The sequence below is a fragment of the Ictalurus punctatus genome, chromosome 26 (assembly GCF_001660625.3).
Source record: "Ictalurus punctatus breed USDA103 chromosome 26, Coco_2.0, whole genome shotgun sequence".
NCBI lineage: Eukaryota > Metazoa > Chordata > Actinopteri > Siluriformes > Ictaluridae > Ictalurus > Ictalurus punctatus.
Genome location: NC_030441.2, coordinates 1,855,304 through 1,868,439, shown reverse-complemented (window position 1 = coordinate 1,868,439; position 13,136 = coordinate 1,855,304). Strand labels below are relative to the sequence as shown.

General features: G+C 40.3%; 2 protein-coding genes across 2 annotated transcripts in view; one reads left to right on the top strand and one right to left on the bottom strand.

Moving 5' to 3' along the window:
* LOC108262343 (interferon-induced protein 44-like) overlaps window positions 1-13,136 on the bottom strand; it is a 53,429-nt gene that overhangs the window by 35,143 nt on the left and 5,150 nt on the right. The window lies entirely within an intron of this gene.
* Window positions 20-10,250, top strand: LOC124626354 (interferon-induced protein 44-like). The gene is made up of 10 exons (XM_053676212.1): window positions 20-222; window positions 1,251-1,502; window positions 4,596-4,827; window positions 5,035-5,076; window positions 6,135-6,165; window positions 6,280-6,472; window positions 7,303-7,449; window positions 7,719-7,890; window positions 9,705-9,805; window positions 10,110-10,250. The coding sequence occupies exons 4-10, from the start codon at window positions 5,037-5,039 to the stop codon at window positions 10,248-10,250; spliced, it is 825 nt and encodes a 274-aa protein (XP_053532187.1). The 5' UTR covers window positions 20-222; window positions 1,251-1,502; window positions 4,596-4,827; window positions 5,035-5,036.

The window sequence follows — 13,136 nt, the reverse complement described above, 5'->3', positions numbered from 1 at the left end:
CCAAAATGCACTTTCTTGTTGTTTACCGTCCTCCAGGTCAACTGGGGAAGTTCATCGATGAATTTGACACGCTACTGTCCACCATCCCAGATGATGGAACTCCTCTTCTGGTCCTTGGTGATTTCAACATTCATCTAGACAAGCCACATGCAGCTGACTTTCTTGCTCTCCTTCCCACATTCGACCTCAAGCAGTTCACCCCACCAGCACCCCACAAAGCCGGTAAACAGCTTGACCTCATCCTCACACGTAATTGCACCACACATAATCTTCTCATTACTCCTCTCCACACCTCTGACCATTTCGTTATCCAGTTCTCTATTTCTCTCCCCTCACCACCATCAATGTCTCCTCCCTCTATCTCTTTTCGTCGCAATCTTTGCTCCCTTTCCCCTTCACATTTCTACTCCGTTGTCACAACCTTACTTCCCTCCGAAAGCCACCTTTCCTCACTTGACTTAAACACCACAACCGACATGCTATATTCCACTCTAACATCTTCTCTTGACAGCATATGCCCCCTAACCTCCAGACCTGCTCGCACATCACCCTCTAGTCCTTGGCTCTCAGAAGCTCTGCGTAACAACCGGGCCAAACTAAGAGCATCTGAAAGGAAATGGCGCAAATCAAACAACCCAATTGACTTAACCAATTACCAGACACTTCTCTCTTCTTTTTCCAATAGCATCTCCATTGCTAAAGCCACATTCTACCAAGAGAAGATTCTTAGTTCTCCCAACACCCACATTCTTTTCAAAACCTTTTCCTCTCTACTTTGTCCCCCTCCTCCCCCTTCCCTTACTTCTCTCACTGCAGATGACTTTGCCACTTTCTTTACCAACAAGGTTACATCAATCAGGAACCTGTTCTCAGCCCCAGACATGCATAGACTGACTCCTCCTCCGGGTAACTCCCAACTGACTTCCTTCTCTCCCCTCTCAGAGACTGATGTCTCTAAACTCCTCCTCTCTAGCCATCCCACAACCTGTCCTCTTGACCCTATCCCTTCTCACCTTCTTCAGTCCATCTCTCCCACACTATTACCTGCACTCACACACATCTTTAACACATCGCTCTCTACTGGCACATACCCTACCTCATTTAAGCAAGCCCGGGTTACCCCACTGCTTAAAAAAACATCACTCAACCCTGCTATAGTTGACAACTACAGACCGGTTTCCCTACTCCCTTTTCTTTCGAAAACACTTGAAAGAGCCGTTTTTAATCAACTCTCAAATTTTCTCACACAGAACAACCTCCTGGACACCAAGCAGTCTGGTTTCAAGAGCAACCACTCCACAGAGACTGCTCTACTTTCTGTCACTGAAGCCTTACGACTAGCAAGAGCAACCTCTAGATCATCTGTCCTCATCCTACTTGACCTCTCTGCTGCTTTTGACACTGTGAACCATCAGATCCTCCTGTCGACTCTCTCCAGCCTGGGCATCACTGGAACGGTTCTGCGCTGTCTGGAATCCTATCTCTGTGACAGATCCTTCAAGGTATCATGGAGGGGAGGTATTTCTGAAACTCAGCAACTCACAACTGGCGTGCCACAGGGGTCAGTTCTGGGTCCACTCCTCTTTTCTATCTACACTACATCTCTAGGGCAGGTGATTGAGTCTCATGGCTTCTCATATCATTGCTATGCTGATGACACCCAGCTCCATTTGTCCTTCCAGCCTGACGATCCATCTCTGCTTGCCTTTCGGACATCTCAGTCTGGATGAAGGAAAACCATCTTAAGCTTAACCTGGCAAAATCTGAGCTTCTTGTGATCCCAGCCTGTCCCTCAATCAACCACAACCTCACTGTACAGCTCGGCTCACTCACACTCATGCCAACCAGGACGGCCAGGAACCTTGGGGTGATTCTTGATGACGGCTTGGCCTTTATAGACCATATCTCAGCAACTGCAAGGTCCTGAAGGTTCATCCTTTACAACATCAAGAAAATCCGACCCTACATCACCGAACAAGCTGCACAGATACTAGTCCAGGCTCTTGTTATCTCTAAACTGGACTGCTGCAACTCAGTGCTTTCAGGCCTCCCAGCCAGCTCCATCAAACCCCTTGAGATGATTCAGAATGCTGCAGCACCTCGTCTTCAAAAAGTCCAAGAGAACCCATGTGACACCCCTCTTCATCTCCCTCCACTGGCTTCCTGTAGCTGCCCGCATCAAGTTCACGGCCTTGATGCTCACCTGCAAGACCTTGTCAGGAACAGCACCCTCCTACCTCAACTCTCTCCTGAAGGCCTACGTTCCCTCTAGCAACCTGCGATCGATTAGCGACCGACGTTTAGCAGTTCCAACTCAGCGTGGCGCAAGGTCCCTTTCCAGAACCTTCACACTAACTGTTCCTCAGTGGTGGAATGCACTTCCAATCTCAATCCGGACCGCAGAATCTCTCACCAATATATTTCCATGTTTTAAAAAAATGGACCTGATTGCTAGACACATACACTTTTGTCTTTATACAAGGATTTTTTACAACAGAGTAAGATAATATTGTGATTAAGGTGTTTACATGAGTCACTTTTAGAATACTCCTGTCATGTTCCTGTTTTACATGTTATAGAACATAGATCGATTAACGGCACACGTCATTACGTCCCCGCGCCACGCGGTCCGACGTTCCTTCCAGAATTTAACGTATCAACATACAGTTCGTCTTCGTTATGGGACCGTATACCATTTTGGGTGTTTTTAATTAAAATTTTTACTAATGCTTCAAGTGCAGTTAATTATTTGTCATGCTGTACGTGCAAATAGACGACTGCTTGAAAGAGTGGGCTGCGTCCCAAACCACGTACTTACCAACTATATAGTAGCCGAGATACATGTATTTCACGTACTATAGGCCTGTAGTAAGTAAGTATGCGGTTTGGGACGTAGCCGTGCTCTGTTGTTTGATGTAAAACAGTTGAGCGCTGCCGTGCGTATGTGTCCTGTCGCACAATGCGGTGAAAACTCTCACACGATGTTAATAGTGTGATTAAGGTGTGTACATGTCTGTAACACACGCCGATAATGCGACTACAACAGGAATACTCCACATGTCTTAATTCCATTTGTGTTACTTCGAGTATGACCTTAATCAGATTAAAGTAATTAAAAATTGCTGTTTACATGCTAGTTTCTTAATCAGAGTATCGTCTTAATCGGGTTAATATCGGATTATTGTTGTCCATGTAAACATACTGAATGAGGCGATGGAACTTTCATGAAATATTGTTTATAAAATGTGAACAAGTCAGTATTAGAACTCCTCCATATATTACCATCAAATTAACTCGCCCCTTAGTTGGTTTAATCAACATTTTATTGGCTACCAGCTGCTATAAGAAACCATGGTCACACTAACGTACTTCTGTTTTCCTCTGAAAGCAGCTAGCCAACTGGTTAGCACGTTATTCATTTTCAGTTTAAACCTACAGCACCTGTTTCGTATTATCACCTGAGGAGTCCACCATCTGGACTTTGTCAGCATAAAATTTACAGCAGCCTAAACTAAGTGTTTACGTATTTACAAATTCAATCATTTATCTCTCAAACGCAGATCAGACAATTTGAGAAATTGTCTGTGAAATATCGCAGTTAATTTCTTTTGGTGTGTGTAAATATGATCAAGAAGCGGTTTAAAATGAAAGACAGAGAAGCGCACATGTGGGCAAACAATCGCCATTAGTGACTGAACACAGTAGATTTTCTTTTCTCTTATTTAATGTTAAACCATTCTCTTTTAACCTCACTTTATCCATCCAGCCATCCATTTTCTATACGTCTTAAGCTACTGGGTCATGGGGAACCTGGAGCCTATCCCTGGATGGGGTGCCAATCCATTACAGGGCACGATCACATTCACACCTACGGACATGTCAATACAGCCTACAATGCATGTCTTTGGGCTGGGAGATTAAACCCCAGCCTGGAGGGTTTCCCATTCTCCAGTATCTGGAGGAAACCCTCACAGCACAGGGAGAACATGGAAACGCTGCACACACAGGGCCGTGGCGGATATCGAACCCCCGACCCTGTAGGCATGAAACGAAACATGCTCTGGATTTTGTCCTTTTCAGCTGCTTTGATGTTGTTATAGAAAGGCATGAGTCAAAATAACTTTTACTCCCTCTGAGATCTCTATTATTGCCATTTGCTCGTCATTTTAACTGTGAGCTTGGCCTTTTATGGAGTTTTGTAGGCGTTACCAAATGCAAATTGGCGAGTAGGAAGAAAACCAGTGTTTCTGAAAGTGAAACATTGACTCGTCATGGGGCTTAAGCTTACCGTATCGTACAAGCCTATATGCCACAATGTACTGGGATGCCGGAATTCCTGTCCTTCTGGATTGATCATTCATCTACATCACTACTCCATCTCTTTAAATGGTGCGCAGATGTAACCTTAAAGGTTACAACTGGCTGTGATTTTTCCTTCAACAAAAGAAACAATAACTTCTAAATCCTCACATGTCCCTTTATTTAACACAGGAATGTCATATATACCATTTTTTCATAGTAATATTATCTCATAGTATTATTCATAAAATTTTACTCGTCAGAATATAGACAGAATATTTGTATTTCTTTTTCAGACAATGGCCTTAAAACGCCAGTGAAGTTTGCAGAACAAACAAGACGACCAAGATTTCTTTGAAAAGCTCATGATTGGTCAGTCTGGGCCTGCCCCTATACCCTATATAAGAAATATGAGACCACGAGAAAGCGAAACTATTTAGCAAATGTGAGCATACTCTATGCAGATTTGATATCGTCGCAACCAGCTATAGTTAAACACAACGCTCAAGAGCAGCACAACCATCCAAGGTAATTGAGTCTTTTTATTTTTTCCACAATGTCAATACTGAACGAAAGGAACATATAATTATACATATAATTCACAAGTACACTTTCTGAGTAAAAGGTTGCTAAAATCTTGAACAATGTATTCTCAGTAGATGTGATTTACTTCAAACGGTCACATATTGATTGTTTTTCTTTTTCTTTCTTCTATGTAACCTTCCCATTACACAGAAATGGGAAATCAACAATCCACTCCATCTCCTTCCTCACAAGGTGAGTTTTATCTTTCAAATAAGATTGAGTTTTTAATTGTTTTTTTTTTGTGATGAAGAATTTGAGTTCAAAAATAAAACTAAACACTAACATGGGGGATATGAGAGCAGAATGAAGTAGATCAATGTTTCACAAAACTGGTCCCGGAGCATGTTTCTGAAATCATACGTAACTTTGTAAGCTTTTCTCAACTGATCAAATTATGCTAACCATTTTTTTATTTTCTGTACAATTTTGACATTTAGTGCACTGGTACACAGTTTGGGATGTAGCCAGTTACAGGAAATAAACTGACTGTTATTTCTGGTTTTCTGGTTCAAGATCTGTTTTTGCCAGTTCCTGAACCAACCGGTAAGACTCGCCAGGTGTGTTGTGCTGTGATGAGAAACAGATTGGCAGAAGGGTTCATATTTAGCAATATACTTTTTTTTTTTTTTTTTTTACAACATATCATTTATATACAATATATTGCAATATAGTTATCACAAGGGCTGGGAAATCATTGTAGAAATCATAGAGCGTCATGCCTTTGTAGGTTATGAGCAGAGAAACCACCAAAAATTGCAGAAAGGGCGGTTGTACTTTAGGACCAGGATTGAGAAACACTGAAGTGCTTTTCTCCCCTTTTTTGTGTGTAATAATTTAATAATAAATTAAATAATAAGAAAAAAATGAGTATATACTGTAAGCTATATAACTGGTCATAATGGTTTTTTTTTGTATGTTTTATGTGGGGTAATAATGAGTCATGAAGCTAATAATAATAAAACATATCTCCGTATTATTATTATTAGTAATATTTTTCCTCGCATATTTGTATTCCCAAACGTTGCACCCAGTGCCCCTGAATTAGGCTTGGGATACGATCCGGTGCAGAATGAATGTTTTTATTTATAACTCACCTTTCATTTAAATGTAAATCCAGTGCTTTAAAATATCATATTTAAAACAAAGGGTAAGCTCCATATTGTTTTAGCCAGGAGGATGAGGATACTGATCAAATCTATGATTCTGTGATCAAAAAAATATCTAACATTTATTACTGTTCTTGCTTTAAGTGCTCCCGGAGCCTTGGAGAAAAATGGACTGGTAAGAATCTGTGTTCAATTCATTTCATTACATAAGCAATTACTTGGCCAGCCTATTATGTAAATATATATTTGAATGACTTTAGTCTTCTTACAAAACTCTTTCTGCTGACAGTGAAAAAGATGATATACTGAGAAAAGTGAAAGAATTCAAGCCCAGCACCGAGGTCCTCAGAATTATGCTGTATGGACCGACTGGCGTTGGGAAATCATCCTTCATCAACTCAGTCCAGAGGGTCCTCTCAGGCCAGAACGCCATGATTGCTCTGGAAAACTCCACACTTACAGGAAAAAGCTTTACAAAAAAAGTAAGTAACAACCAATCACTAGGTACAGAGATGTACACATGATACTAATATTTATAATAACCGTTGAATTAAGAATAATAGTTTGTTTCATTGTGGACACTGAAAAATGGCCAAGTCACTAGAATAAATAAGTTCCATCATTTCCACAGCTGCAAAACAGGGTTAAATTATTAAAAGTACATCCTATAAATGTCCTTCCACTTCAGCAGAGCTGATTCTGCTGAACAGATGGTTCTCCTGAGTCTCCCTCAACAGATCTTTCCTAGTCTGCATCATGTTCAGCCTTGTCCTCCATTTTAGACACCTCCTCTCCCACTCCTTCATGTCCGGTTATGTCTGGGCACATTTTTTCTTCATCAGTGTCCTAATCAGTATGTAAACAAAATCCGCAAAGGATTGTATTCAGAGCTGGGGACTTGAGTCTAAAAGGTGAACTACACCAGAGGTTGCCAGATTCTGTTGAGTAGAGATCTATCTATCTATCTAGTACACCTCCTTTAAACACAAGCTCTTGCTTTCAAGCAAAACATAAAATAAAATCAGAGATAATGTGAAAACCTTGTGGTTTTCATTGTTTTTTCGGTTGCTATAACTCATTATTATGTTCTCATTATTCCTCATTATTATGTTCTCATTATTAAGTTCTCATTATTCTTGAGCATGCATTAACTTAATATGAATTTGTCATTGTATATAGGTATAATGCTGACACGTGTTTGCAGTAGGTTAGAATTTCACACACCTGCATCCTGCTCCTCACTCCTATAGTAATTGTTATGGCAATTAAAGGTTAAAGACGATTTGCCTAACCATGTTTAAACGTAATTTAGATGAACATACACAAGCTGAAGAAGGGCCGGGGTGAGCCTTATCCTCTGGAGATCGTTGACATCATGGGGATTGAATCGACAGATGGAGGAATAAAACATGAAGACATCATCAAGGCATTTTTGGGACACATTTCAGATGAGTACATCGTAAGTACCTATAGAGTACTGTGCAAAGAAATGCTGTAAAGATGACTTAAAAAATAAGTAAATGAAATCTTTCTACTGCTCGCCTTGTGCCCGATGCTCCCTGGGATTGAATCCAGGATCCCCGCGACCCTGAGAAAGGAGTAAGCGGTAGAAGATGGATGGATGGATGGATCTTTCTACTGAGCACAACGTGCAAAATCTCGCTTGTGGTTAAACTGGTTTTAATTTAATCTTTATAATTCAAAATTAACTTTTTTTTCATGTTGTAGTTTAATCCTGGGGCAGCCATAACCGATCACGACCCAAAATACAAAAAGAACCCAACTTTGCGTGATAAGGTTCACTGTCTGGTGTGCATTCTGTCTGCGGACTCTGTTTCAAGAATGGACGACAAGGTCTTTGATGAATTGAGGCTCGTTCGAGAGAGTGCTAGCCTGTTGGGTAAAATATATGATTCATTTTGCTTTGTTTTTTTTTCTGCTCTAGCTTTGTCCCGAACCCGTTACTGATTATTATTTTAACCCATATGTGTTACTAAAGCCAGCTGGAAATCTGTGTAGGATAGTGGTCAACAGATATGGGTTTTTCATGGGCAATGGTGCCAATAAGACATTGATAGCCCCCAGATAAAATAGAACATTATAACAATTAAAAACACCATATATATATATATATATATATATATATATATATATATATATATATATATATATATATATATATATATATATATATATAATTGTGTATATATATATATTTACATGATCAAATACAATATCCCATATCATAAAATGAAAGAACACATTAAACTTAAAAAAATAAAAACTGTTTAGAGAACATACATGAAACAAGTTAGTTCCTATTTTCACTTACATCATGGGAGTCTTTTTCAATTAAATCGAGAGGAAAAATGTGAGGTTTTTCATGCTACCAAAAAATCTTAAATGTCAAATTTCTACCTACAACTTTATCTCTGGCTGTTGCAAAGTACTGAAACTGGACACTCCTTCCATAAACGTCGACTAAACATCTGTAATGTTGCCACTCTAAGGAGCGAAGTTTGGTAGCAACATTCTCCTCGGAGGCAGAAGGGGAGCGACTTCCATCACAAGGCCAGAGGGGGGAGCGACGTTCTCCACAAAGCAAGAGAGGGTTGAGGCATCCTCTGAATAGCAAGAGATAATAGTAGTAATACATTTTAAATGAATAAATAATTAATCATGATAATTTAATAAGTAATAATAATAATTGCTTACATTTATATAGCACTTTTCTAGGCACTCCAAGCGTTTTACATAGTATGCAGGAATCTTCTCAGTAATCACCAGTGTGTAGCATCCACCTGGATGATGCAACGGCAGGCATAGTGTGCCAGAACGCCCACCACACACCAGCTATTAGTGGAGAGGAGAGTGATGTAGCCAATTCAGGGATGGAGATTAGTAGGGGGCCATGATAGATAAGGGCCAGTGGGGGAATGTGGGATTTTTAATGACCACAGAGAGTCAGGACCTCGGTTTAACGTCTCCTCCGTCATTATACTGGGGCATTAGGCCCCACAAAGACCATCTGGCTCTGGGACTAAAGTACACTGCTAAGCAGAGAGGAGGAGCGATGTCCGCAGTGAGCAGGGAAGCAGAGAGATGTCCTCAGTGGAGTAGGAAAGAGGAATGACATCCGAAGTGGAGTAAGGCATAGTGACGTCCGAGGCGGTGCAGGGAGATGGAGTGACATCCATAGCAAGACTGTGTTCTGTAGTGGTGTTTACTGCGGGACAGGGAGGCAGAGCGACGTCCTCAGCGGAGCAATGTCCTGTAACAGCCCTTAAATAAGGTGGAGGCAGTTGTCAGTAAATACAGAGAAGCAGCTCTCTGTCCCGCTCCGGTGGAGGGCTAGGGCTGGTGTGGCCTGACCCTTACATTCTCCTTACAGGAAACTTCACCATATCAACAATTCCACAAATGTATCAATCCATTTATAAGTGGCTGTGAATTAGCACTTATTATTGAGACAATAACATTTTACAGTAACAATATGTCACTGTCTTTACCTATTTATAGTTACGTTTAATACTGTGGACCCTCTACAAATGAAGTTAGGTTATAGAAAAAAAAAACACTTGTTTCCTCGCCAGAGTCTGTTTTCCCAACTACAATTATCTTGGTAAGTGTTCAGGGTTTAGCTAGAGCAGAAAATAAAGGAAACCAAGCATGAACATTGTTTGAGTATTCAAGAATTTAATTCCGATTTTGTAGGAATCCCTCAAGTCATCGTCATGACCAAGGTGGATAAAGCCTGTGAGACGGTTAGCCAGGATTTAAATAAAATATACTACAGCAAGAAGATCAAAGAGAAGGTAATTAGTGTGTGTGTGTGTCTGTGTGTGTGTGTGTGTGTGTGTGTGTGTGTGTGTGTGTGTGTGTGTGTGTGTGTGTGTGTCTTAACATGTTTTAGCACAAGCAATAGACCCCCATTTACAGCAACATTTCACACTTTGAACCCTTTGCCAGGTCCCCACAAGGTTCATGTTAGATTTAAGTGGTCATGACTTTATCTCATTCCCATATCTTAATGATCTCATTCCCATTGCTTACTAAATCATGTCTCCAGCAGTCTTCTGTATTTCTCCATATAATGCATGCTGATCTTTATTTCCTCAGGTGGATAAATGCAATGTTAACGTGGGCATCCCATTAAACGCCATTAAACGTGAGATGTCCACAAAACAAGTTATCATTTACATTATAGCAGTTGTAAACACTTGTTCCCATATTGGCCTCTCTTTTAATCTAAATAAATAACACATTTAAAATGGGTTTGTTGTATAAATATGTAACTACCAGTGATACTGTATCTTGATAATTTAATATATGTAAACCTTTTTTTCAGAATCACGAACACGCAGATATGTGGAAATGCTGACAAGATCAAGCACAATAAAGTTGAAATGTACAGCACATCTAGTCGAGGTATACGGAACATATATAGATAGGATATATAGATAGTATATATAGATATATAGATAAGATGATAGGATACTGAATACTGGTCATAATAAGGTATTTGGACACTTAAGATTAACCTGGTTGACACAGTTAATCCATAGTTAATTTAATGAACTACTGCACACATTGTGGTTACCCTGCCAGGGGACCTGAATGAAATTGAAGGTAACTGACTACATATAGCCACTATAAATAACATTGGGACCAGCAGGTTAAAAGGAATTGCAAAAATGACTAAGAAGAAGAAAGTAAGTTTTGCGAAAGTTTCTAGCATCATCTGTGTGCACAAAGAAAGCCTCTCTATTTGGCAGATAAGGAAAACTTGTAAAGACAAAACAAAACAAAACAAAAAAAACCTAGCACTAACCCAAGGACTTGTGTAAAAAAGTAAGAAAGCTAGCATTTCATTTGAAAAAGAACACACACAAGACAGCAGTCCCTGGAGAACTGATTCATCTGATTATTTTCAGATGAATCAAAATCCAATACAAGTGACTTCCTGACTTTCTGTTGAGGCACAACCACACACAACCACACACACACACACACACACACCCGCACCCCCCCCCCCCCCCCCCCCCACACACACACACAAAGGATAAAATGATCATAAACATGATCTTGATTTTCTTAGTCTGTGTTAAAACATTTAAATAGCTAATTTAGCTAGTATGCTAATAAAATTACATTGATAAATGACGTTAGCTACCACTTTGTAGCCTAATCAATTAGATTTACGGGCAACCACAACATGGTACTAGACAGCATATTGGACCCTTCACTTGCTAAGAAGGCTAGATAAAAAAAAAAAAAAGATTTGTTCACACTTGATGTTTATACTAGTTGTTTAATTTGCGCAAGCTAAATATGAGCAAATAGCTGTTTGTACACACACAGTTTGAGGAGCACTGAGGTCTTTGTGGTCAGTACTGCTAGTAATGTGGTTAAGGATGTAAGTTAGCTATGAATAGCCTAGCCACAGGTCCGGTTAATTAGGAAGCAGTGAGATTGCATACCTTAGCTAAAATACGGTGCGAGTCCCCTCTCATTGTGGATACAGATTAAAGACGTGTAATAATGATGATACTTAATCACTTATATGAGCAGTTCCTGAAATTATCTTAAACATGTACTGGTTTCCCTAGCATGTTACCACGTTACATTATGGGATATTTATTATAAGCAAAAAGAACAATTACAGCAGTTTGTCCCAGATCGGTTTGAGGTTTGGTTTTTCAGGGCATCAATAGCAAGGCTCACAATCTGTTCAAGTGCCTTGAGGATCAGGACATCTATGTCATCATTCGTGTCCATCTCCTTGTGGTAGAGCTTCACAGGAAAGATGTGGTTAACTGGAATACCTAGCAGCTTACTACACTCTTGCATCTGAAAAAAATGACCAAATAGACAATTTATTATAGTGATAAGTAATATTAAAATTGTGTGATGGCTGTCAAAGGTATTGTAGTCAAATGTTCACACAGAAGATGGCCTTGATAAGCGAAACAAGCATATGAATCATTTTTTTGCTAATTAACCGGTTGTTAAATTAAAGTGTACTGCACCCTCGAATGATTCACGCTTGTGCTATAAAGATAAATAGCTTTATTTTTATTTTTCATTTTAATATTTAATTCAGAATGTACTGACTAGCATGTTCGCCTCACACCTCCAGGGTCAGGGGTTCCATTCCCACTGCTGCCCTGTGTGTGCACAGTTTGCATGTTCTCCCCGTGCTGTGAGGGTTGCTCCAGGTACTCCGGTTTCCTCCCCCCTTCCAAAGACATGCATAGCAGGCTGATTAGCATGTCCAAGGTGTCCATAGTGTATGAACGTGTGTGTGGGATTGTGCCCTGCAATGGATTGGCACCTTTTCCTTTCCCTTACACTTTGGGACTGTTGCTACTCTACCATGAATTGGACGCCCAGTCAAAATGACACCAAGAGCACATCGAAGATTGTTGATTCAGGATAAGAGGTAATCCTTTGCTATTGGCCGGGCATGCACTGCAATTTAAGCCGGTGAATCGTGTGTCCACCTCTTCCATTGATCAAGGTCTTCCTCAAAAGAATTGACATCGACCTTGTCAGGCCATTATAATGCAGGAGGGCATCGCTTTCTGTTACTTCAAGCGGGTTAAGCAAATTGTGTCACCTACACTTTGTACAAATTATTAGAGATGCTCGGATTTGGGATAAGTGGTTGGCATTCAGAGAGGTCCCACAAGCCTCGATGGGGTACTTCCCATTTGAAAGACTATATATCCGCAAGCCTCACAATGTCATACGTCATTCAGACATGACCTTCACAGAGTAAAAATGACATTCAAGACACTCCTTATCTGACAGCTAAACTCCACACATTGGGTCAAATAACACAGGAGAATTTGCTACAGGATCTAGAACCTCAATCCTGGCTGTATATCAGGGATGCTTGACTACGTGAGTTATCACTGAGAGTGCATGTATTATTATTATCCACTTCCTCTTGAAAGGAATTTTTGTCTCACAGACCAAGAGCTTCTCTCAGGAGGCTTCTTTCTTCAACTCGATGTCTGGCAAAGTAAACACACTTGATGACTTACATGAAACGAGTCACTTATGTGCGCTGAGCTCTCCAGCTGGAGGGAAATCCCTGACATTACTGAATGTGAAGAGTCCACCACAAAAGTCTCTGTATTT